General features: G+C 51.3%; 2 protein-coding genes across 30 annotated transcripts in view; one reads left to right on the top strand and one right to left on the bottom strand.

Moving 5' to 3' along the window:
* The window catches only part of RALGPS1 (Ral GEF with PH domain and SH3 binding motif 1), a 308,501-nt gene that overhangs the window by 162,984 nt on the left and 120,680 nt on the right, over positions 1-24,837 (top strand). The gene's annotated exons all lie outside the window — the stretch shown is intronic.
* Positions 11,084-24,837, bottom strand: part of ANGPTL2 (angiopoietin like 2) — a 35,383-nt gene continuing 21,629 nt past the window's right edge. Inside the window, exons 3-5 of the mRNA XM_014863691.3 lie at positions 17,338-17,531; positions 15,283-15,553; positions 11,084-12,895 (exon numbers count right to left, since the gene is read on the bottom strand). Coding sequence (XP_014719177.1) covers positions 12,696-12,895; positions 15,283-15,553; positions 17,338-17,531 — 665 coding nt within the window. The 3' untranslated portion in view covers positions 11,084-12,695. The remainder of the gene's footprint in view (positions 12,896-15,282; positions 15,554-17,337; positions 17,532-24,837) is intronic.

Below are 24,837 nucleotides of genomic sequence, written 5' to 3'. Positions count from 1 at the left end.
AAGACTCTCTTTGTCTCAAAAAGTTTCTTCCTATTTACTTCAAAGTGTAAAAATAGCAGTAGGAAATAGGTCAATTATTTGCAGCTTAATTTTATCTGATAGCGGCTCCTCGTAAACCCTCAGTTCAGATTGAAGTGATAAAGCAGGCGGAGAGCTGTGAAGAATGGCCATCCCAGTTATTTCTAAATAGCTTTATTGACTTAGAAGGTGTTCAGTTTTCACTACCTATATTTCCCTCCAGGAAATAGCTAAATAAAATTCGGAATGTAATGGATTTTAAAAGGTTTCGAGACGATGCTAGAAGTGACTATAGGCAATGTGGAAAATTGTGATCTCTCAAGGAACAAGCATTAGGCATTCTGACAGTTCTAAATAGTAAGAGAACAGTTAGACATTCTTGGTAAATTTACCCAGACTTCTAATACATCAAGTAAAATTCTAGAACCTAAGCTATTCCTTCAAATGAGCAAACCCTCCCATTTTTAAAAAGTAAGGCTTTATTTTCAAATATGAACTCTGAAGTTTAAAATAAAGGCAAGTTGTTTTTGAGTATAAAATAAACAGACCTAAACTGTTGGCTATCTAAAAGGACTTTCAAAAAGAAGTGGTCATTGGTCAAAAAGAAGTGTTTCCAGTGATGCCCCAAAGCCCCCAGAACAGCGAGGTGTGTGAGGGCCTCGTGCTCTGAGCCTGGGGGCAGCACGCACCAGGCCCTGGGCTAGATGGGTGGGTTCTTGCTGCTGGTTGTTAGACGATGGTTAGGCACTTTTGTTAGGTGATGGACCAGTCACACACTATTTTTGCTCTCTTGGAGCTCACAGCCCAGATCTGATCACTGGCAGTAAGTAAGAAAGTAAACGTGAGCTGAACACTTTGAAGGGAAAGGCAAAGAAACAAATAAAGGGGGACCCAAACAAGTCTGGGGGACCAGGGAGGGTTTTCTGGAGGGAAGCCCTAAAAGATGAGTAAGCTGAGTGAAGAGGTGGGAGGTGAGCATGCTAGACAAAGACAGCAGCTTATGCAAGAGCCCTGAAGTGAGGAAAAACATGCTTGTTGAAAAAACTGGCTGGAGAGTAGAGAATGAGGGGGAGAGTGTCATGAGAAGCAGCTGGAGGGGAAGGGAGGGTGAGATCGCCTGGGGCCCAGACAGTGGGAGTGGGGTGCTCAGGCTCCGGCCTCCAAAGAGCAACAGGGATCCATGGAGGGTTTTAAGCAAGGGCACGAGTGGATTGGATTTGCATTAACACACATTGCCTTGCCCACAGCATGTGAGTGGCTTCGAGGAGGTCAGGCTGGAGGAGGGAATACTGGGTAGGGGACCATGCAGAAGCCTGGGGTGCATCACTGTGTTTCAGAAATTGCTACAGGGGGAGGGAAAGCCCTTTAAAAACAGTTCATTTTAGAGCAAAGACTTGGAAAGATGTGAAACAGTTGTCAGTGAGCATGTCCCTTATACCTGATGGAGACACACGGCATTTCCCTGTAGTCTGGCTTTGAGAATCACTGTGTGCATTAGAGCTGTGGGCACCCTTAAAGCAGAAGTGAAAGGGCAGGCACAGGTGCTCTCTTGATCTTCCTCCAGAAGGCAGGAGGGATTGAGCTGCTGGATGTCCGCAGCTCTTCTGCTTCCCAGAACATGGATCAGAGTGGCTGTTGCCCCTTTGGTGGGGGCCACCACCCTCCCAGGGCCAAGTCTGATCGCTCCCAAGCCAGGGTTACCACAGTGTGAGCCAGGTGACCCCAAGTTTGCCAACATTAATGCTAATCCTTTCCTTTAATGCCCAACTGAAAAAATTCCATTCCACATGCAGGAAATCCGGCCTTTTTTTTTTAGTTCCCCACCCTACGTGTTTGCAAGGATCCCCAAAGAATACTCATTTGTTCCACAGGCCCATCCTGGTTGTTGCCTGGTGCCTCAGCCAGCTGCCTGGCCCCAAACCTCTTATCCCTCCCTCCTGCCTTTCCTAACCAGTCGTCTCTCCAGCTGGACCTGTGTGGAGCCAGACTCCTCCTTCCTTAGCTGGGGAAGCATAGCATAGGGATGGATAAGGGGATGTCAGTGCCATGAGAAAAGCTTAAGCTGGCATTCTGGAATGCCTGCTCCTGGAGCCCGTGGGTTGTGTCCTTTCTCCTCTTTGCAGCGGCCACATGCTGCAGGGGCCGACCTGTTGCCATCCCTCCCCTGGCCCAGGAGAGCCTTTGATCGAGTTCCCCTTTTCCCACATCCAGGCATCCACCCTCTTGGGGGCCTAGCAAGCAGGGAGAAGCTGCCCTCTGACCCGTCAAACATGCTTCTCAATCAGCAGAATAATCGCAAAGACACGACGCATCCCAAATGAAGGAAACCTTTTCCATTACGTATTTTCTAGGGTGATCAGCTGCAGATTGTCTTAAATCTCTTCCTTCCAGAAGAGAACTTTGCATTTACTTTTGCAATCTCAGGATTTGTTACCTTAAAATTCACATTTCTTGGGGACTCCACAGTCTTGCTCAATTTTTACAGAAAGCCGGTGGATGTTATTAAACTCCCCATTTTATGAATGAAAAAGCCCACAATGTCTTATGACTTAGCAAACGTCATATGCCAGGTGCATACCAAGTTTAACTCAAGACCTCATGCTCTGGTTGGGGTTCCACCCAGCCTTAACTTATGCATCCTCTGTTTAATATCTCTGTCTCCATGGAGAGAAACAGTGTGGGAGGAAAACATGTTGGGGAGAGGTTTGTTTCCTGCATACTTTGCTGCCCAGAGCTGAGCACCTTGTCACGTTTGTCCCTTCTGGGGTACAGGGAGGACTTGTAGTCAACTTTTCTCTGGGTCAAGAATTTTTATCTGATCCCCCAAAAGGAGGTAAGAGCATAAACCCATTTTGTACAAGAGAAAGTGTTTTCATAGCAGGAATCTGTATATACTCATTGAGATGCCTGCTCCTCTTTGACCTTTGGTCTTTGGATTTTTAATTAGAAGCTAACAATCATGATAATAATGACAACTCATGTTTATTCTTTCACCATGTGACAGGCACTGCACTGAGCGCTTTACGTGCATTATCTCGCTGAATCCTCCTACCGCTCCTTCCTCTGAGGGAGGCACTATTTTTAACTTATTTCATAGCGCATAACAAGACTCATATTAAAGGTCTCACCACTAACTAGTGCCACTTACTAGTGGTGAGACCAGTGCTCAAACCCAGGTCTGACCCCAGTGCCCAACTGCTAACCTCAGAATATGCCCCATGTTCCCTCTAACAGGTCTTCACCCTCTGGGGCCACCAGGAGTGTGGGCCGGGGATAGGAATGTCTCCAGGGCCTCTCCTGAGTGGGACAGAGGCTCAAGATGGGAGACTGAGGGCTCTGCAGGGTCAGCTGCCATAAAGAAGAAAAGGGTTAGGAGTAGGGCAAGGACTAGTGAGCTTCTCCGTCCTCAAGACTAACCTGGGGCCATTGGGACATCTCCTTGCACTGTGCTGGAGAGAGAGAGTTAGGACCGTGGTCCTGGGAATCTGAAAGATTTCGTGTAGTAGATAGCTTGTAAGATGGCCCCCAGTGGTCCCTGCCCCCTGGTGTTTGTGTGCTTGTGTAATCCCTTCCCCTTGAGCATGGGCAGAAGGTGTTCACTTGCTTCTAACAAATAGAATGTGACGGAAATAATGAGACATCACTTCCGAGATTAGAGTACAAGAAGACTGTGCCTTCTACCTTGGGTGCTGGCTCTCACTTCCTCTCTCGGATCACACATCCTGGGGGAATCCTGCTGCCGTGTGTTTGACAGTCCTGTGGAGAGCCCCACGTGGCAAGGGATTGAGGCCTGCCAGTAGCCATGTAGGTGAGTTTGGAAGTAGATTCTGCCTAAGTGGAGCCCTCGAATGAGACCGCAGCGCCAGTCAGCAGCTTGACTGCAGTCTCATGAGACACCTTGAGCCAGAGGTACCCAGCTAAGACACACTCAAATTCCTGACCCACAGAAACTGCAAGATGATAGATGTTTATTGTTGTCAGCCGCTAAGTTTTGGGGTAAAGAGTCACACAGCAGTGGATAACTGGTTCAGTGCACAACCTTTATCACTATCCCACGTTTATTACCTTGTTGCCCCATCTGTATTGGGACACAATCAGCTGTAAAACTCAACACACAGAAAACTGTAAGATTGAATTCTAGGGCAGCAGGAAATGCTGGGTCCCTCTCAGAAGCTAACTTTGAGGGGAGGAAATCCTATTGGACAGAGGGGGTGGTTGCCACTTTGAGAGGTGGCAAATTCTTGCACCTCTGTAAGGAAGAAAGGTGCCTGAGAAGGGTCTAGAAAGTTACCCTCAGCAAGGCTGCCTGTATCATCCTCATAAGGTGTGTGCCGGGCGCTGGAGCGTGATGTGTCCAGATCTCCCGAGGTCCAGGAACGCCTGCTCAGGGGAGACAAGAAGATCTCCATTTTCTGTGGTCCCCTGGAAAGGCTGCGCTCAAGAGTGGCGTTCAGCACCCACTCGTTCTTTTAGAAACTTTTTAAATTACAAAAGTAACACATTGTTTGTTGTAAAACTCATTCACACTAAAAAAGTCTATAATTAAAACGCAAAAATCCCCTTCTTCCTCTCCTACTCCCCAGAGGCAACAACTGTTAACAGTTGGTGTGTATCCTTCCAGGCATTTTAATCTACCTAGATGAATATCTGTGCACGTGGGGGCGTGTGAATAATATGTGCTTTTAAACCAAAATGGGAACATTTTATTCGTGTTGTTTTGCACCTTACTTTTGTTCCACTTAACGTGTCACAAATGTTGTTCAGTGACAGCAAATAGAGAACTCCTTCATTCTTTGCGGTGGCTCCATGGCGCCCAGCGTGGCTGAGCTGTTGAAGAGTGTGGAGATACGTGCTGGTTTGTTTAGCCGTGCGCCAGCTGACGCACACTCAGGTTGCTTGTGCTTTCCCCCTTTGACAGGTAGCGCAGAGGAGAACGTCTGCATCCGTGTCACCTTCACTCACCCGTCAGCCATTTCTGAGACACAGGGTGATGGTAGTGGAATTGCAGGACTTTATTTTTGGTAGCTACTGCTGGAATGCCCTCTGGGAGGGTCACGGGTACACTTCCACCAACAAAGTGTGGGCATGCCTGTTTTCTCCCTTCTCACCAACACTGGGTGTTACCAATTGTTTTTCTTTAGGATAAAATGGTAGGTGAAAGATGGCATCTTGTTTTAATATACATTTCTCTACCCACCAATTCTCTGTGCTCTTGGCAGAGAAACACACTCCCTGCGCTCTCCTGGGCCCCGGGTGAGGCAGCCAGGCCTTCAGGCCTCCCACCCAACTGCTCAGCTGCCCTCTGCTCCTGCCTCTGTGTCCTGAATATCTGTCTTTAATCCATCTCCCTGTGTGCCCGGCACAACCCTGTGCCTCCCTGATCAATGAGAAAAGGCTGCCTCGCTGTTGGGTTCCCGTGGAGAGGAGGCTGACAGGATTCCGTGCCTGGGCACTCTTGCCTGGGCCTGGTCTGCATTCTGGGCTCCAAGGAGGCTGCCTGCTTCTGCTAATTCTTTCCCTGCTTTGAGATGACTAGGGCATTGGCTTCTGTTATCACATGACTCCAGAAGGGAATTCTAATTCCATTCCCTGTACATTAGCTACCCTTTCAGGCTCTGGGCCACGTCTGGCTCTGCTAAGGGTCAGGGCAAATGTGGCCTGTCCACCCTTGCCCAAGGAGCTCTCTTCTATCATGAGATGTCCCTCGGCATCAGGAGGGTATACGTGCTGAAGCAGGGGGAAGGGAGCACCCCTTGACCAGCCCATGGAGCCTGATAATACAACTGTCAACGAGCAGAGGATGGGGCAGCCAGATGGGCCGCCCACCCGGGACGTGCCACATGTGGAAGTGCTTTGGGAAGGCGGCACAGATGGGAAGTATTATGTATGTCTGGGTTCCCATGTGTGGGCTGAGCTGGCCCAGGATGCCCAAGGTCAGCAGAGATCGAGACACTTGAATGGCTTGGTGATGGTTGGTACCAAGGCTTTGTGTTCACACGTAACAGAACCCCAGACTGGGGCTGGTTCAGGCCTGACGCTGGGATCTGGGAGAGACTAGGTAGGCAGGCCCCAGGTCCAAAGGCGTGGGAGATGGGAGACGAGCCACCACAACAGGGACCCAGTTACAGACAATGTGAACCAGGACTTGGACCAAGTAGAAATGGTACATGAGGTGACAGCCAGACCAGCTGCAAGTGGGACACTAAGAGTGCCAAAAGGTGGGGCTGAGTCTGTAGGTCGTAGGACAAGTGGCTCTCTTGTTCTACAAGAGGAAGGAGAAAGGCAGGGCCAAGCAGCTTTCACCCTGACAAAGGGTTGGGAGCCCCAAGAAGCTGTGAAATGTTCTCCATCACAGCCCCGTAATATTCTGGGCCCGCTGCTCTGAGATAAATTGAGCAAACAGCCCAGGACTAGCTTCCTGACATCTGGGGACCTACTGTCCAGCCAGCTGCTTCCGCACAGGCAGGCTGGCTGGCTACCTCACATCCCCACGCCTACGGGCAGGAGGCTCCGTGCTGCCATGATCCTCAGATGTACTAGGGAGTGACGAGGGAGTGAGAGAAGAGCCTTAGTTGTTTTGTTTCATCCTTGGGGACAGTGATCTAATGCTACAGAAGCTCAAATCCTGAGTGTCCCAGGCCGCATGTTCTTGGGCAAGTCACTTACATCTGTAAGCCTGAATTTCTGTTATGTCGAAGGGAGGGTGCTTATAGAAGCACCCCATAGATGGCAGATGGTATGAGTGTTATCTAGAGCAAAATACTGCCAGGAAGACCCCCACAGTGGGACCATGTTGCCTCCTGCATCCATAGAGACTATTGAGAAACTCGATGTGTCCAGGAAGGGCAGGAGACCCCTGTCTGGGCACAGCCAGGTGTCATGTTTAGTGACCCAGCTGGGCCTGGAAGAGTTGGGTGTGCTTTCTCGGGTAGGGCAGGGGTCATCAGGGGCGGGGTTGGGGAATAGGACACAATCTAATGAGTAATGGGACAAAATCCACCTGGCTGGCAAAATATGGTCCCTGCAGAGGACGGGGACCAACAACAGCTAGAGTGTAGTCTATATACCTTTCTAGATATAGACCCAGCACGTGGCCCCTCCTTCTTTGGGAACCTGGGAACTCCCCCCACCTCTCGTACAATGTTGAACTCCAGCAGCAGTGTTCATTCCACCCAGCTCTGTTCTGAGGCCAGAGTGGATAGGATTGAGGTGGATACCCACCCCACGTGGGCCAGTCGGGTCCTCTGGCCAGGGGCTGGCATTGGAACTGAGAGGTGCTTGAAGTCTTTGCTGGCACTCAGACCAGGACATATGAGCTCAGGAATTCTGTGCTGGGAAAAGCAAGTGGATGCACAATGAGAAACAGAGAAAGAAACTCTGCAAGCAAGGGAACAGGAAAAGAAAGGGAGAGAAGCTGAGGAAGCAGCTGCCCTGCCTCTTGAAGGCGTTCCAGGCAGTTTCTGGTTCCTGGCCCTCGTGAGGCCCAGCTGTGTCCCTGCTCATGGACTCTGGGAGATACCTCGTGTCCTTATGTAACCAGCTTATTAAATAAGCTGGACTCAATCAGGTGTAAGAGGAAACCAACTTTATTTTTTCCCCAGTGTCCTTTCCAGCCTACTCTGTGGACTAGTTCTTTTCCCAGTCAACGCTGAAAACTTAGCAGCCCCCTTAGTCTTTCTGCTCTTAGGCAGCCCCATCCTTTCTAACAGTCCTGCCACTGCAGACAGTCCAGTGTAGTAATCAGAAGTCTGGACTCTGAAAGCCCGGCCAGACTTGGAGGCCTGGGTGGGGGAGGGCGCACAAGTCAGCTCCTTCACCAGATCCCAGAGTCCTGCTGCCTCCCCGACTTGCCTGCTGAGGTCTGTGTCCCTTGGGGTTGGAATGGGGAGAGGGAGAAGCAAGGGGTAAGATTTGGCCATAAACCCGACCTTGTGCCCTATGGGTGTGCCAGATGCCCAAAGCACCCTCATGTTGTCTTTTCTCCCTCTCTGCTGCTGCTGCCTCAGAATTTCCCTTCTGGGCCCCTCTGACTCAGCCGCCCTGATGGAGTAACGCTTCTCCTCCAGCTGACCACTTACAACTCCTTCCTTGGCTCCTGGGCCTCCTGCAATACTCCCACCCCGCCATCCAGGCTGCCCCCTAATTCCTAGGGAACCCATGTCCTTGCTTGCCATGCCCCCGTCGTGGGCTTGCCTTTTGCTTCCAGTGCAGTCCCATTTCCCACTGCTCTCTGCCTCAGGGCCATAGGCTGGAGGCATGAGCCAGACAGCATAGCTTGTGCTGGCCCACGCCAGACTCTTGGAACGGTCCCTTGTGGTTCCTGTCACTTGATTTAGGGTGAAGGGGAGCACCCACCCTTCCTGCGGTGGTGGAGGAGCGTGTCATTCCTCCACCCCAGGGTATTTTTTCTGCAGTTTTACACAGGCTGCAGCTGGGCAGTCAGCTAATGCCGTGGGACCAATTTGGGGCCATCTGCCTTGCAGGGATGTCTTGCTCCTTGTTTTAGAATGTGGGACACTTGGCAGTTATTACTTTGGCCTTAGCCTTTGGAGTCTCAGATAAAACCAAGGCAGAAAGAGTGCCTGTTTAACATTTTGTTACACTTAAAATGTCCCCTTTTTTGCTTAATCCAGTTGTCTGGCTTTCTCTTACTATAATCAAGAGTCTTTACAGGACTGTAGGTAACAGATGAGGTGGTCCTGGGAGATCAGGAAACATCCCCTGAGCTCCCAAAAAGCATCTGTGGATTGGGAGCATCATAGACTCCCGTGACTACTGTTGTCAGTAATTCAGAGGTCTCTCTTTCAATCTTGCTCAAAATTGGCATGATTTGGGGAAAAGGGTCCTGTTCAATGTCAGTTGCTTGGAGAACATCACTGTCTTCCTGCCATGTTCCCCACACAAGCCCAGCAGGTGGGTGGGTGCCCTCCAGTGACCAAGGTATTGGCCCAAACTGGGACGTGGTGTTGTGGCTTAGGCAGGAGAAAGACCGGGTTTCACTGACTTCCTCTGGTTCTGCAGATGCACCCACCATGGAGACCTTAGTCACAGCAGGACTCCTATGACTGTAGGCCTCAAAAGGTCACTGGCTGGGATGGGGGAGGAGGAGTGGTAATCTGATCAGACCCCAGGGTCTTGACTGGCTGTGTTTGCTGGTGGGGGGAGCAACACACCGGGCACGAAGGCGCAGTGCCCTTGAACACAGCTCTCCCATCCCCTGTTCTCTTCTTTGATGCTGTTGGTTTGGTAAATTGACCAACCCCCCCCCCCCCCCGCCCCCATTTTACTCCAAGGAGAGCTGGTTCCACATCTCTAATGGGCTTATTCCTTCCTCTCCTTCCATTTACCCAGGATGTGGTTTGACTAAGACTCAGGCTTGGGTGGGGGTTGGGAGAAAAGCAGGTCACGGCCTGCTTTTGTTTAGATCCCAACAGGTTTAGAAAAAGGGCTGCTTCATGTTGTCCAGCATGGCTTTCCAGAGCTCTCTGCTTTGGGGTTTGGACCCAAGAACAGTGACCAGTAAGGTTGGACCCTGTTTTCCTTTGCTGTCCATCCTTACGTCCCACACACTCCACTCCAGGTCTGTGCGGAGGGGTGGCTATGGCCTGGCTGAGGTTGAGATATTCTCACTTAATAATATCCGAGTTCCACTGTGACCCCAACAGTTGTGACCCCAAGAACTGACTGGAGTTTGGGAGAAGGGAGTTGAGAACTCTTACTTGGCACCTGATACCCAGCACCTTCTGGACTAACCGCCGCCAGAGCATTTCTGCCAGGAGTCTGACTGTGAGCCTCATTTTCTCTTCTAGGGAGTAAGGAGAACAGTGTCTCCTTCACAGGGCTGCTGTGAGGGTTACGCAAGAAGATGTAAGTCCAATCCCAGCGCAAAGTAGGCTTCACTCAACGTTCTCTCCCCAACCACAGCTTTGCTAGAAAAAGCGCTCGTAGCAGTATTGCTCGGTCATTAAGAAGAGGGATTGCTGCGTCCAAGGGTATAAGTACATTTTAAATTCTGATCTGTAAATTGCTAAACAGCCCTTCAAAAGTATTGAATCCATTTATCCTTTCATGCCTAGTGCACGGAGTACGCATTTCTCCATTCCCTTCTCCGCGTGGAGACTGACATTTTTTCGTCTTTGCCAATCTGACAGGCGCCGTGTGATGGTTTATGCTTGATTTAATGCACTCTCTGCTTACTACTGAGGTTGGCATCTTTTCTTGTTTCTTGGACATTTGTGAGCCTTCTAGCGTGTTCGTGTACTTCACAAAGTTTTCTATCACAGTGTTTGTATCTTTCTTCTTAATTTGAAAGTGTTCTTGGTGTATCATTAATACTAACTCTGTATTTTTCTCTTGTTTGATACCTGCCTCTCAATGTTGGTCATATTTTACTTTGTTTTGCCTTTCAGAAGGCAGAAAATTCGGGGTTTTCTTTAGTCCTATCCCTTAGGCTTTGGCTTTATGGTTTTGGGAGTTCTTGTCATGCCTAGAGATGCCTCCCACTCACAGATTGATTTTACAGCAAGGCGGTTCTGGTAGATCGCGTGGAAGTCAGCTTGGAGAGGAGGTGGAGGCACAGGGCTCCTGGTCTGGTGGGAGCCTGTTGTTGTAGTCGAGGGGAGAGGAGACAGGCGCCTACACCCAGGCAGAGAAGAGGGCTTGCAGAGAGGGAGGGGTTGACCTTGGCGAGGGGGAGGGAGAAGTCCTTGTTTTTGACCTGAACAATTGAGTGGATGGTGCCATTTGGTGAAATGGGAGCAGACCTGGGGGGAAGGTGTTTCGGGTGTTGACCGCATTGCCTAGGAGGTGCTTCCAGGACATCCAGTGGAGACATCCCGCACACGGCTGGGTGTAAGGAGGCAGAGCTCCAGAAAGCTGTCGCGGCCTGAGGTACTGCCATGGGACTCCTGAGGGCATAGGTGGAAACCAAAGATAGGGAGAGTGGGATTTACGTGGTTTTAGTGTGTGTGTCCCTGGTGCTGAATCTCTTCCTGGTTTTACTTAAAGAGGCTCTGATACAAGAGGTCCCAGGAAGGCATTCTAAAACAATAACAGACAGTGTGGATACATCCAAATAGCACTGATGGCTTTTATTGCAGATTTGTGTCATTACAAGGATAACCTGGGAATATATTAAGAAAAAAACAAACCCTCCCTTTTATATACACAAAACATGCTACATGGTACATTTTGTGAGAATGCTGAGGTAATAGGCACACACGGACATGGACAGTACCAAGTGTTCCAACATCTCGCACACCCCAGCCCACACGCCCCCTGGGGAGGGTCTCACCTTCTGGACTCATCTCTTGTCCCTGCTTGGCAGTAGTCCTGGCAGTACTGAGTCTGACACTTTGTAGCCAACAGGACTCAGAAAGCCACCATGCTGCAATTCATCCACCAAGGGGTCCGGTGACCCCTGGTCGTTCAGTGACTCACAAGAAGTCGCCAGTTCTCATTTTTGTGGCTCCTGTTCTCCAGGGAAGTGTAGTTTGGGGATGAGATGCGGACTCTAGTCGGCCTGAGAGCATGGGACCTTTGGTCTGTAGCCATTTGTGGGCCCCAACGATCGGATGATGACTTCTTTTCAACTGAATACCTCCTGGGCAAGGTAGGTTATTATTTCTGTGAAGGTTAAAATGACACATAGGCTAAAGTGTGAATGGAAAATACAAAACTGAGAATACGTTATCTGTGTGGCCGGCAGTTAGCTTTTGGGCCTGGCCTTCCCTTTCCTGACCAGAAACCTAGAGCCCAGACTGTCTTCTACTCAGAGGCTGAGGAATCTTGCCTGGAAAGAAAGGACGGTGCAACAGAAAAGGTAAGAAGTAGGCAGGCAAGGAGCAGAGAAGAGCAGAAAAGTTGCCTCGAACCACAGCGAGGGCCCAGGACTGATCACAGGAGGCACTGACTGAGTTGAATTGAATGAACAAACAAGTGGATGGATGGATGGTGAAAAAGTCCTGAGAATGGGGAGAAGTACAGAAATGGAAAGTGAAGGGGATTTTGACATTTGATTAGGTGCGCAAAGGGGTTCTTAAGTGAGGAAGGAAACGCTGTGTGAGCAAGTAGCATTGTAGACGTCCCTGGAAGAATCCAGGCACACGGATGCCAAGGGTTCTTTGGATTGGAGCTACACAGTCTGTGATCTGCTCTTAGACTCAGGGAGCACAACATGCATGAAATGCTTTTCTCCTACGAGCAAAGCTGTCGTTAACAGCTTCAACATCTGAGAATTGAGAATATGTGTATTTAGGTATATAAGGCAACCCTGTATATGTATCTAGATATATGACGTATGGTATATATCTAAATGCATATATATGTGGTATACACACAAGTGCACAAGGTCGGCTCATACACGTGTATATTATGAAGGTATTTTGCAGTTGTATTTTTATTGTAAGGGCTTAATTTATTTAAAGAAAGACTTATCTGCGGTCCTGTCCTGTCTGGAAAAGTGATGGGCTGTCTGGCGTGAAGTGGAGTAGTAGGGACAGAGAATACTGTATCGATTTAGTTCCGTTATCTGCCGCGGTGACTTGGGAAGACGGAATGCAACGTCCTGGGCCTCCCGGCCCCAGGGTGCACTGGCGAGGAGTTGCTCTTTGTGCCGGGGCCGGTGTGCCGGGGCGGGCTCCTGGCGATGGCCACGAGAGGTCAGGAGGGGAGCTGGCTTAGTGGAAGGTGTTGGGGTTGGGCCGGATCATCATCACCACTTTCTTGAGCGAGTAGGAGCCTCCTCGGAACTCAGCCCAGTAGACTCCGTCCTGGTAGCGGCTCCGGTAATGGCCCCCACGGTACCAGACCCCGTTGAGGTTGGAGTGGGCGCAGGCGTTGTACCACCAGCCTCCCTTCTGGTAGTGAGCACAGTTTCCTGCAGGAGAGAAGGGAGTGAGAAGGTCTCAGGGAGGAGGCAGTTTTACCTGTGTCCTCCATCTGCTCGGGGACTTCAGCAGGACCCTCTCTAGGGGGCCTCTGGAACAAGAAGTGCTTGAGAGGTGGACCAGGCTTCAGACCTGCCCAGACGTGCCTGACTAAGGAGCTGTGTGACCTTGCTGAGCCACTGAATTCAGGATAAAGGCATTGCCTCCTGCCCAGGACTGCTGTGGGAATTGAATGAGGGCACATATTCGAGCCCTTGGCCCAGGATGTGGTGCAGAGGAAGCGCCTGGGGAGGACTCCACCTCGTAGGTTTGAATAGAAAATGGAACTGACCTGAGGTGGCAGGGAGAGGGCCAAAGGGTTTTTCTTAGGAATTTTTTTAAGATAAAGAGTCTTTGACGAATGACAAAGGAAGTGTTTAAGATGAAATGCTCCTCTATTCCTCCCCAGCCTGTATTCCAGCCAAATATGTTTTTCTTATTATTTCACACAAGAAAGATATTTTCGTAAAACATTTGGCGCTATCACATCGTGCTGTTTCGCTGCCAGGGACACACAGTTCGGAATGGCAGTAAAAGTGCGGGCAAGGTGCGAGCCCGCCTGCGGGACATCGCCCTTCCCAAGAAGGAGGAGGAGCCTCTGTTCGCTCGGGCTGCTCTTAGTTAAAGGGGGGTCCCCAGTTTCCTGATCAGGCCTAGGAAGGGGACCTCCGCCTCGGGGAAGGGCTGCCTCAGTCAAGTTTGTGGGCTGGGAGGCCCAATGGGGCAGGTGGCCCTGCTCCCGCTGAGGCCTTGGGATGAGGTGAGGAGGCAGCAGGCTGAGGGGAGACTCAGCCCCAGGCACCCTGTAGTCCCCGCAGCCCAGGCTGTCCCAGAGTTTTTCTCGAGCTCCTCTGGGCTGTGATGCGAGGCCACAAGGACCAAGTGGCAGTGTTGGATGTGGAGAGTACATCAGCCAGCCTCCCATCTGCGGGTGGAGGCCCCCATAAGCTTGCCCTGCACGCCTCCAGGGACAAGGAGCTCACTTCCTCACCGTCCACAGAACATGCTGCTGGACGGGCCTGATGGTTGGGGTGCTAGAACAGTCTTCTCCCAGCTATCCAGGAGGACCCCAGGAAATGCTGTAGCAGCCCCCGTGTCCCCAGAGTCAGACTAACTTTGAGGGTCAGCTTCCTGCCCTGATCTTCTGGAAGCCTCGGCAGCCCTCACCTAAGACGACACTAACTCCTCAGGGACCCCTCAGCAAGGTCCGTTTAGTGCCTGTGACAGGGAGAGTGTGTGCGTGTCCCCAGTGTTGTGAGAACAGTCTGCTGGAGTGTGGCTGCCGTGGGCACCTGGAGTGAGGACCTCCCTCTCCGTATGTAGGTGGCAGGGCTTGCCTGAAGTGCCGGTCGTTCCTGAGACGCCCCTCGGAGGGGAGGGAGTGGCCTTCAGACCAGGACTAAATGGGGAGCTGGGGCAGGAGGGGCCAGGTCTGCCCAGGAGACCACACAGCCTTGGCCTCGAGGTGGGGTCGGCCTCAGGGAGGAGCTAGGCCTCTCTGACTTTGCCAGCTTGTTAGGGCCCAGAGGCCGTCATCTCAAGAAACTGGGTGTGGGGCCTTGGGAGGCATGAGCTGTGGGGGGTTATTGTCTGGGTTTAGGGCTGGACTGTATCTGTGCTTATAATTTTCTGTTTTCTCCCTTGTTTTTTATTTGATGAAGACTTCTTAGTAAAGGCTTGGATTTGAGGCATGTGAATTTGGACAAATCACTTAATCTCTCCTATCTCGTTTCCTCTTAAGAGCTCACTTACAGCGCTGCGTTAACAGTGCATGACAATAACGGTAATCACAGGGAGAGAGCCCGCGACATGGAGCCCTACCAGCCAAGTCCCCGACCAAGCGCGGCAGGTCTCTGCTCTCTGACCTTCTCACCACCCTGCCAGGCAGATTGTCTTCGTTTCCAGCTGTGGAAACTGAGGCCCAGAGAGACTAAGCAGCTTGCCCAAGGACACATGGCTGGTAGAGGTGGGGCCGGCACTGTTACCCAGGGTGTATGGCCCAGAGCCCATGGAGTTATGTAGCCTTGACCTGGTGCCCCAGGCAGAGGTGATACACATGTGCAGCCCAGCACGATGTCTGGCTTGGCCCAGAGTGGCCCTCAAAGGTGTAATTTGTATACCTCTTTACCTTTCTCTTTCTGTAAGTGCCATTCTGACCCAGCTTTGCGAAGGGGATCTGTGGGCAGTGGCTAGAGGAGTGGACCTTCAGGGGGTGGGAACAGGGTCAGGCAGCTAGACCCTGGGATCTTCCTGTTTTCAGGCCCTGCAGTCAGGGGCTCTGGCTTTGGCTGGCCTCTTTTCCGTGCCCTGCCCCTGGGTTTGACTCCACTGCTCCTACCTGTGTAGACATCATGGTCTCTGTCCAGGGTGGTGAACTGCTTGCCGTTGTGCCAGGTGAAGGAGTCACCAGCGTTGCCGTGGTAGCGCCCCAGCCGCAGCTTATAATACTCGCTCTCAGGCTCCAGGCGGAAGCTGGCATATTCTGCGAACACCTTGCGGCCAGACCAGTCCTCCATGGTCACCAGCAGTTTGTAGTTGCCTTGGTTTGTCAGCCAATAAATGTTCTCCAGGCCCAGCCAGTACTCGCCGTCAATGTTCCCAAACCCTTGCTGGGGAAAACGCGGAAGAGCATTAGAGGAATATGCAGTGCCGTCAGCCAGCAGGGCTTGGCTGCTGGATGCTCAGCCCCGGACAGAGGGGCCCAGAGACATCAGAGCACAAGGCAGGCCTGGGTTCGAATCCCTCCTCCCCCACTTGGCGGGGACTTGATGGGTCAGTTTGCCTGTCTGAGCCTCAATCATGCATCATTCAAGACTGTTTAGAGAGTGCCTGCTGCGTGCTGGGCGTTGTGTGAATGTGGGGGGCGCTGTTACCTTCTCTGCAGGGTTGCCGTGGGGACACATGTAATATGGTAAATGGAGCGCCCAGCACGCAGTAGGTGTGCGACAGGAGTTCCCTGGACAAATCCCTTACCTTCTCTGGGCTTCAGTTTCCTTCTCTGGGGATGGGCTGTGTGTGTGGGTCCCATGAAACTCTAAAGCACCAGACAGGTGTGAGCTGTGACAACTGTCTGGCTCCCTCCTATGTCTGAAGTCCAGTCATTTTGTTATTGTTTGCACATGTAGTTTTTGGGAGTCATCAGCTGAGCAGCGACCACTGAAGTCTTGAAAATGGATGGATTCGTTAAGAATAAGAGCAGCCAGTATTTAGCGAGCACTTGTGGTGTACCGTTATGGCACTGTTATCAGGACTTCACATAGGTTATTTTATTAACCCTCATGCCAACCCTGAGAGCTAGGTACTGTTACTATCCTCCCTAGAATGGGTGAATTGAGGCCCAGAGAGGTGAGCCAGGATCTGACCCAAGAACCCGGGCTTCACCGCTTGCTCTACTGCCTCTAAGCAAGAGAACATGGAAAGGAGGAGGGAAGGGTTACGGGGCAAATCTTCAGGAGCCTCTCAATTAGGAGGCCGAGGAGAGAAAGAAAAAAGCAAAGACCCAGGCTAGTCAGGAGGTGGGCTGGAGGGCAACCAGGACAGGAAGGGTCGCACAGCAGAGCCTCGTGCAGAAGGCATCCTGGCCAAGGGAGTTTGAAGTCTTTGCCGGTGTCAGAGGCCTGGCTTCCAGTCCCCACTCTGCCACTTCCCAGCCGTGCAACCCTGGGGAGATATTTCACTTTTTCATCTGTACACTGGATATCCCTCCTAGGGTTGAAGTGAGATTAAATGAGGTCGTGAACGGAAGCCCTCAGTGTGGCACCTGGCGTGTGGCAGGCCCTTGGGGAACTGAGCTGCTCTCGTGTCCTTCCTACCACCTCTTTGTTCAAAGGAGGGAGGGAGGTGTGTGGCTGAGCCCTAGCAGCCTTTCCTACTATAAGGATGAGCATTCAGCTCCCTGGGCATTGGAGCCCAGGGCACGAGCCCTGGAATTAGGACCCAAATATCCCTGCAGTTCTCATAATAGGCCCTTTGGGAGATTCTCCCAGGGCCTGGGGGCCTTGGGACTTCTCCCTTCTAGGCTGTGATAACAGGTCTTCCCCCAAGGAAGCCCCAGCTGGGAGTAAGATGCTCCCCACACTCGGGCCAGGGTGCAGGACCACCCCACACCAGCATATCTAAATTGTCTCCCCGTCTGTGGGGCTTCTGTAGTCTGGACTCCTGACTTGTGTCCTCAGCAGGCAGTGCCTGGCAGGGAAGGAGCTGCTGGTCCTCACCATCCTTGGTGGGTTTGCAAAAATGGCCCTGTTAGTGCCCTTCTCGCTCAGGTGTTTGCTGTTTGGGGCCGCCCAGGCCCTGACAGGTCAGCGCGCACCTGCCCTCTGAGTGGCTCTTGTATTGGCCTCTTGGGGTGGGCTGGTTGCCTGTGGGCAGCAGACTGCCCAGCAGCTCTCACCTTGTATGTCTCCCAGTTCCGGAAGAAGTTGACGGAGCCATCCAGGCGCCTCTGGATGACGGTCCAACCCCCAGGGTCGTGTCTCTGGTCGCACCACACTTGCATGAGGCGGTTGGTGTTCTCTGGCTTCACCAGGTAGATGGAGCTGGTGTCGTGGCCATCCTCCAGGGCCTGCAGGCAGTCTCTCCACGGGCCTGGGGACAGAGGTGCACACATCACAGACCTCCCTGCCTCCTGGCCACGAGTCACTTCTCCCCCCACCCCTCAACCCTGGCAGCACCCCAAGCACCCACAACCCCTGGCTGGTCCCCAGCTGGGAGCCACAGGCCTGCAGTGTGAGGGAACTGATTTTGGTTTTGCAAGTTTGAGAAATAATGATATAAAGACAAGAGCCCAGGGCTGGGGGTCAGGATGCCTGGGTTCCAAGGCCACTTCCCCCCCCCCACCCCCAACTCCCTCACGGTGTGACTTGGGCAGGCTTCATTACCTCTCCAAGCCTGCAGTTTCCCTGGCTTGTAGAAGGGAGACCATATTTACCTCGTTCGAGGTTGTAAGGGTCGCTGGGATCATTTATTTGTATGGAGTTCCTGCAGTGACTTTTTTCTTTTAAGTTGGTTATATTGGCAAAAAGAGACGTGTGCCTGCCGAGTGCAGCAGCATTCCTCAGCACGGTGCGGGCCCGCGGCTGTGCCTCAGGCAGTGAGGTGGGTCCTCTGTGCTTCCTGAGTACTGTGGGCTGAATCAGTCGGCTGGCGCCACCTCAATTCGGACTCCGTGATTGCCTTGTTAGGGACAGGGCTTGGTGACAATTGCTGCAGTTTTTAGTAAATGAACTTCCACGGATTCACAGGGGCCCAAGCAGTGCCCAGAGTTTGGCTGTGTAGCCAGAGATTTCAGGATATTTCTGGGATTCAGACACATCTTTGGGCGGGTGGGGAGGGGGCAAGTTCCCTTTCGGCTCCAGCCGTGTGTGTTTCAAAGGAAGCTCACTGAGGGTCCGATGCTCGGAGCTCACACGTTGGGGTGGTTCTGTAGGCAGGTCCATGAACTTAAAGGATGGCCCCTGGGACACACTCCAGTCCCCGGCTCTCGTCTGAAACTGAGACCAGAGGGCTTCTGTGGTCCTCTGTGACTTCGCTGCACTTTGACTGCCGGTCACAAGGAGTGGGTGTTGCTGGCAGTCTGAAGAGCTCCCATAGGTCTTGCACCACCCCCACCCCCACCTCGCCTGGTGGTTTCCTGTGTTTGGATGTGGTCACTTCAGCAAGAAGGTACAAACTCGAGTCACCAAGATCCAAAGAAGCTGGGTTCTTCAGAAGGTTTCAAGACCTAGCCATTGAACTACGTATTTTAAAATGAGTAAAATCACCACGCTTTGCTTCAGCTTCTCTTCAAAATGTTCCCCAAACTGTGAATGGTTAAGATCAAAAGTGCTAAGAAAATTCTGTCTTGTTCTTTCTATTAATTTGTATGTTTACGCGACAAGTATTGAGTGAGTCCCAGCCCAGGCAGGTAGCGTGCTGTGCAGCCAAAGCCCGGGGCGGGGTGGGCGCCGCGCTGATGCGCAGCAGGGGAGGTGCTGACCTCGCCAGCCTCCTCTCCACGGGAGTTCCTGTGGCGGCCTGTCCTTTCCCTTCTGCGTGTGGGCAGGCATCGGTGGCAGGTGTAGTCATCTTCTCTGTGTAGATCAAACCTCTCGAACGCCTTCCTGGCTGGTGGTTGGGCTTAACTAGCCCACACGTGATGGTTAAACAGGGACAGTTTGGGCCTTTTGGACTTCATTAGACATCTCAGGTGGGCTTTTTCTGAGACCTTGCGGCTGTGTTTGAGCATCCCCATCTGGAACTTCATGGGAGGACAGGAGCTGTCTGGCTCACCCCACTGTCCCCACTGCCCAAGACACCACTGAGAAAAAAGGTCGGCGTGGGTGCTTACAGCTGACAGTCAACCAGGGGTTCCGCCTCCGTCCTTCAGGGAGAGTCTTCTCGCCCATTTGCCAGTTCACCAGCCCGCTTCCCCCCAGGGGATGGGGCAGGACCCCAAGCACCCACCAGTAGCAGATGTGGCACAAGCAGCTGCTTCCTTCTTTGCCTCGTGCCTCTTCCGTCCTGGGAAGGGGAGGCCCGACCTCCAGAAAGAGCATTCATGAAGGAGAAAAAGGTTTTGGTTGTGTTCGGCCCACAGCCCCAGGGACTCAGGCAGAGAATGGGAGTCTGTCCCCGACAGCTGGAGCAGAGCATGCTGCGGGCGTGGGAGGCCTCCCAGCTCTCTACCGAGTCAGAGGCCCAGGAGAGGCCGCTTGATGCGAATGCTGGTGATGGAAGATCCCCCAGAAGCCTGCAGAAAAACACCCACTGAAAACAAGCCGCCAGACCTCTGACTGCAGAGCCACCACGGGGCTCCTGTGGAGTTCTCAGACGGAAGGAAGGTGCCATGCGGGGAGATTGGAGGCCAGAGGGGAGTGGAAGGTCAGCCTCACGGCTCCCAGCCTGAGGTGCTTGTGTGGGTGCCATCAATGCTTTCAGCTTTCCCTTTGACATTTGTGCAAAGGGCTCTTTTTAAAAGGGAAGCGCTTAAAAATGTTTGGGGTCACCAGTCCCTTTAAGAATTGGGGGGAAGCTCTAGACCTCTATTCAGAAAAATGCACAGACTCACACAGTTTTGCTTATAATTTCAGAAGGCTAATGGACCCCCAAACCCCAGGTTATGAACCCCTAGCTCCAAGAGAGTAGTAGTAATAATATCGCTAGCCAGCATGTACTGAGCGTTTACTATGGGCCCATCCGTGTACTTACACACCCCCTCCTCCTGACACTCCTACAAGGTGGGTAGTCGTCTCCCCATTTTACACATGAGCAAACTGGAGACTGGTGGGTGACACCCCTGAGGTCCCATGGCTGGTAAGGGGCAGACCTGGTATCCGAACCCAGGTGGTCTGGGTGGTCCAGAGCACACACTCTGAAGCTCTCCCCTTTTTCCCCAACCAGAGTGAACGCAAGGGTCGGGGGCCCAGGCTGACTCATCTTTGTGTCCCTAGCACTATTTTTAATCATTGCCACTGGGCCAGGTTAAAAAAATTAAAATTTACACTTCTTCCTTGTCGAGGTGTTATACCTTTTTTGTCTTCATTGATTTGTTTTTCTTCTATGCTTACCTTTTTGTGTCCTTTACCCCCTTTTCAACTATTTTAGTGTCTTTTATGATGTAGAAGAAATTTTCGTCTCCTTTTTTTTAAAGGCAAATCTGGCAGTTCTTTCCTTTAAGGCTTTTAGATACGCCATGCTTTCTAGAATCATGGAGTGGGTATGAAATGGTATACAAGTGGTTAGTATTTTCTGCTGTTACAAAACAAATCTCGCTATGTCTCCTGCGCCCGCACTGGGCAAGGTGCTTTGCATCATGCCTGTTAGCTTCCATCAGGAACCACCTTCCCCAACCGTGCTCCCTCAGAAACCCTTGCAGAGCTCTAGCAAACCTCCTGCATTCACACACTTTCCCTTTTCTTACGTTAAGGCACCCGTGGGAAAGGTCAGAAACTTAAATGATGGATGAAAATTAATGAGGAGAAACTTAGCATTGAAAAGTTGGCAGCAGTAAAATGATCAAGTAGCAGGAAATGGCAGCAGTGAGATTATTATGTGGCTCTGTTAAAGTGGTTGAGTCAAAACGTCCTACTCGGATGAGAAGTCTGTAACTGTTATGTATATAGTGTCATTGTGGAGGGCAGGCGACATGTCTGACTTTGATCGAGGAATCTATGGAAGAAGTATGGGGCTGGGGACAGGACCCCAAACTGAGAGTCTGGAGCCCTCAGCTCAAATGTTGGTGGCCTCACCTCCTCACAGTGTGACTTTGAGCAGGTCCTCATTTGAGCCTCAGTTTCTTCTTCTGTAAACGGGGGGAAAGACCCTGCCTGTTCTGGGGGTCCCACCCACACAGGAGCACCCACCTGGCCGAACAGGGCCCCACCAGGGAGGCTTCTCTCTTTTTCTTTCCTTTGATGGATGAAAGCTGATAGTTTCGAAGTTGTCCACTCCCCACTGTCTACCCTGTCACAAACAAGTTACTGTATTTGCTTTTGAGTTTCCAAGACTAAATGTAAGATTGTTTACTGATAGATGTTTTCCACAAAGGCATATTTTGAAAGTCAGAACTTGAGTAGAGAGGCCACAAAGATATATGTTGAAATGGAGAATGGAAATCTTTTTTGTCAATGAAACTGCATTTGCAGTGTGCAGAGGGCAGAGCCCTCCCTTTGGAACAGTGCGAAGTGCCCAGGCCCTATTTCACTTGGCTCCCCTTCTGAAAGGGCAGCTCTGCCCGGCGCACCCGGCCAACACTAACTCTGCAGCACCAAGGCTCCCAGTGGAGTGAGCGCCCCGACCTCATCTCTGTAAAGACCATATTTACACTCAGTAGAGCTGTAGCCAGAACATTCCACGTGAAGGGAAGTGCAGCCGCCATGGCTGAGCTGAGCTGAGCCTGCGAGGTGCTCTACAGAAGCAGCACAGGGTGTAGAAGGCACGTGGGACCTGGAGCCTGGAGGCCTCCAGAGAAGGGATGTTGGCAATGGGAACACAAGGCATATAGGTCTTGGGCCACCAAACCCCGATACTGAAACTGATAAGTGTTGCGGGTGATCAGGTTTGGCTGCCTAAGTCCCTTCTTCGCTTCCTTCCTCCTCTCTGGAGATTTTGACAGAGGGATCAGGCATACAAGGAACCCACCGCCCAGGAAACTAGGAACCACTTATTGATGGCTGACCCAGTTCTCGACATCCCTGATGCAGGCCCTTTCTGGTAAAGCTGAGCTGGAGCCTGCAGCCAGGCCAGACCTAAGTGTGACTTCCTAGTCACACTCTCTGCGGGTCTGGGGCACACCAACTTCAGCCTGCCTTGCCCACCCAAGCCCCAGTGGAGAAATGGGCACACCACTGTTAACTTTCAGTGCAGCCACCCCTCCTCCTTGGGGAACTTGGCCCTATGGATATGTGACCAAGCTGACTGGCGGCTCCCCTTGAGGCCGGGAGCTCAGAAGTGGGTAGACAGCGGGGCCTGTATGGGCGGGAGGGGTGCCTCTTCTCCCCAGCTGCGCCTGCGGCACTGGGAGAGGAGCAGAGTCCTTCCGGGCTGTGAGCTGGACTGGACCACGCTTCAGGCCAGCAGTCTGACAGGCCTCTTTCCCCGCTCAGCCCAGGTCTCAGGAACTGACCACTGAGTCTGGGTCTAGGCGTCTTTGCCAGAAGCATCTCTACCGCCAGCAGTTTCACCACAAACATTTTCCCACCCAACTAATTGCCCATAAAGGCAATTTTGTTGTAAAAGATAACATAACTGGTTGACAGTTTAGTTTCACTTGGTTATAAATAGGCATCCTCTCTTAATGAAGGAAGGCATTTTAGTGAAAAAAAGAGAAAAAAAAGTGTGATACCAAACAAGCAGATGAATCAACAAGCAAAAAAAAAGGTGCAACACTATGAATGAAAGACTCGGAAGACAAAGTGCTCAGGTAACAGTCCACGAGTGACATCAGTTCTTTGCACAGTATTGCCATGAATCTACACACATTTACGTCTTCAAATATTTGTGTTCAAATATTTTGCATTTTCATTTTTTGCAGTCTTTTCAATTTTGCTATGAATTTTTAATGTTTCATTGTGTCCTTTTTAATGTCTCTATTTTTTGTTATTTTATTTTTTACGGCAAAATTGCCTTATAGCCAATTAGTTGTGCTGCGAAAATGCTTGCAGCAAAGGTGTTTAGTGAAAACACACAGTACGCCTGAGGCCTCACAGAGGACGCTGTGGCCCCACAGAGGAGCGCGTGGCCTGTGGGCACTGTTCTGGGGGTGTTTTAGTCCATACGTGGGCACTGGGGAGAGGCTTCTGTGATAGCACCAAGATGCACTCTGCTCTTGGCTGAGAACTAATGCTGTTTTCAGTTATTCTCGCTGATGGTCTGTATCTAAAAAGTCTTTTTGCCACTCCCTGAAGCATTTTTCTGATAGGAGAAATGACTAGTCGTTGAAATTGGACCTGGAGTTTCCTCCTCAAATTCGTGCATCTAAGAGCCAGGGCACGTGGAGGGCTTAGGTGTGAGGCCTGCCCTCCAGCCTCAGGACTCGCTGGGCATCCGGTGAGGGCGGGAGAGCAGGCGCCTGGGGAGGCTGTGGTGAGGACCAATTCTATGTGCTGCTCAAGGCTCCTTTATCCAGAAGGCTTGGGAAAATAATATTTTGGTTATGAACATATACATGCTATGTCAGGCACCACTTTTCAGTGAACCAGAATACAAAACAATAACCTAAACACAGGAGCGACTGGGCCGTTCCCAGAGGTGTCTCGGGTTCCTGCAGGGCCTCAGAGTTCACATCCTGAATACCATTTCTGGTCCTTCTGGGGAAAGGGTCCAAATGCTCCCACCCACTTTCAGCCAGCTTTATGTCCTTGGATGACGGGCTCAGCGCCTGGGGCCGACAAGCTTTTCAGAAGTTTATGAAAGTGTTTGAGGGCTAAAAAAATTTATTGGCTCTAAAATATGAAAAGAAAGCTGCAAAATCAAAATTTATAAGTATATAATTAAATTTCTACAAAGTGTAACATCTTGTCAAGTTCAGTAATTGTTAAATTTAGTCTTCATAAAAATGTTATTACTTTCGAAAACAATTTGTAGGTTAGATTTTTCTCACTTCTCAAGAATTCTTGAGCATGCCTGTGTTTGCCGAGAAGGCAGAGCCAACCATAAATTAATTGCGTTACTCTTGGCCAAATGGTTTCAAGAGCAAAATTATTAAAATTCTTTCAAAAGTTTTAGAGAAAAAGTTATATTAGATGTGTGAGGCGGGTGCATTTCAGTATACTTGATACACTCCGAAGCCTCGCAAATGAGAGCTCCCAGGGGCCTTGAGGAGCCCAAAGGGGATCCTCTTGCTGCCTCCTTTGACCTCAGGATAAACAGACATTGCAGGGGTGCTGCCCAGAGAACACTTTCAAAAGCGTTGTGCCCACTTCTGGGTTTCCATCGGTACCCTCGGGCAGGAGGAAAAACAGGGACTTTAAAGCAATTTAAAAAAGAGGGTAGACCAGGAAGGGCTGTGGGGGCTCACCATAGGCAGAGGTGAGCGGCTCACTGTGGCTGCCGGGACGGGTGGCAGTGAAGCCCTGGGGTTCCCAGCTGCAGTGGTGAGTAGCGCCCGAGGCTGCCTGGGTGTGAGGGTGCTCACTGCGGCTGGGGGTGGCGGTGCACCGAGGCGCCCTGGGTGCTGCGATGAGAATGAGCAAGACTCTCTGAGTCCAGAGGTTGGTGGTGCTGTTCTGCAGGCCCGTCATGGAAGAGCTTATCAGACCTGATCGCCATCCACAGACACTGCACAGGTGGCCACCCTATTAACCCTTTCCAAAAAAGAGAATCAGCTATTGGCTTGTTCTTAGAAAACCTATGTTGGCTTTCACTGATCACCTTTTAGTTTTCCAAGTGCTCACAAACCTCTGTTGATAATGTT

Source organism: Equus asinus, chromosome 10, assembly GCF_041296235.1.
Source record: "Equus asinus isolate D_3611 breed Donkey chromosome 10, EquAss-T2T_v2, whole genome shotgun sequence".
In the NCBI taxonomy this organism is placed as follows: Eukaryota; Metazoa; Chordata; class Mammalia; order Perissodactyla; family Equidae; genus Equus; species Equus asinus.
The sequence above is the reverse complement of the archived record's forward strand: the minus strand, read 5'-3'. Positions and strand labels throughout refer to the sequence as shown.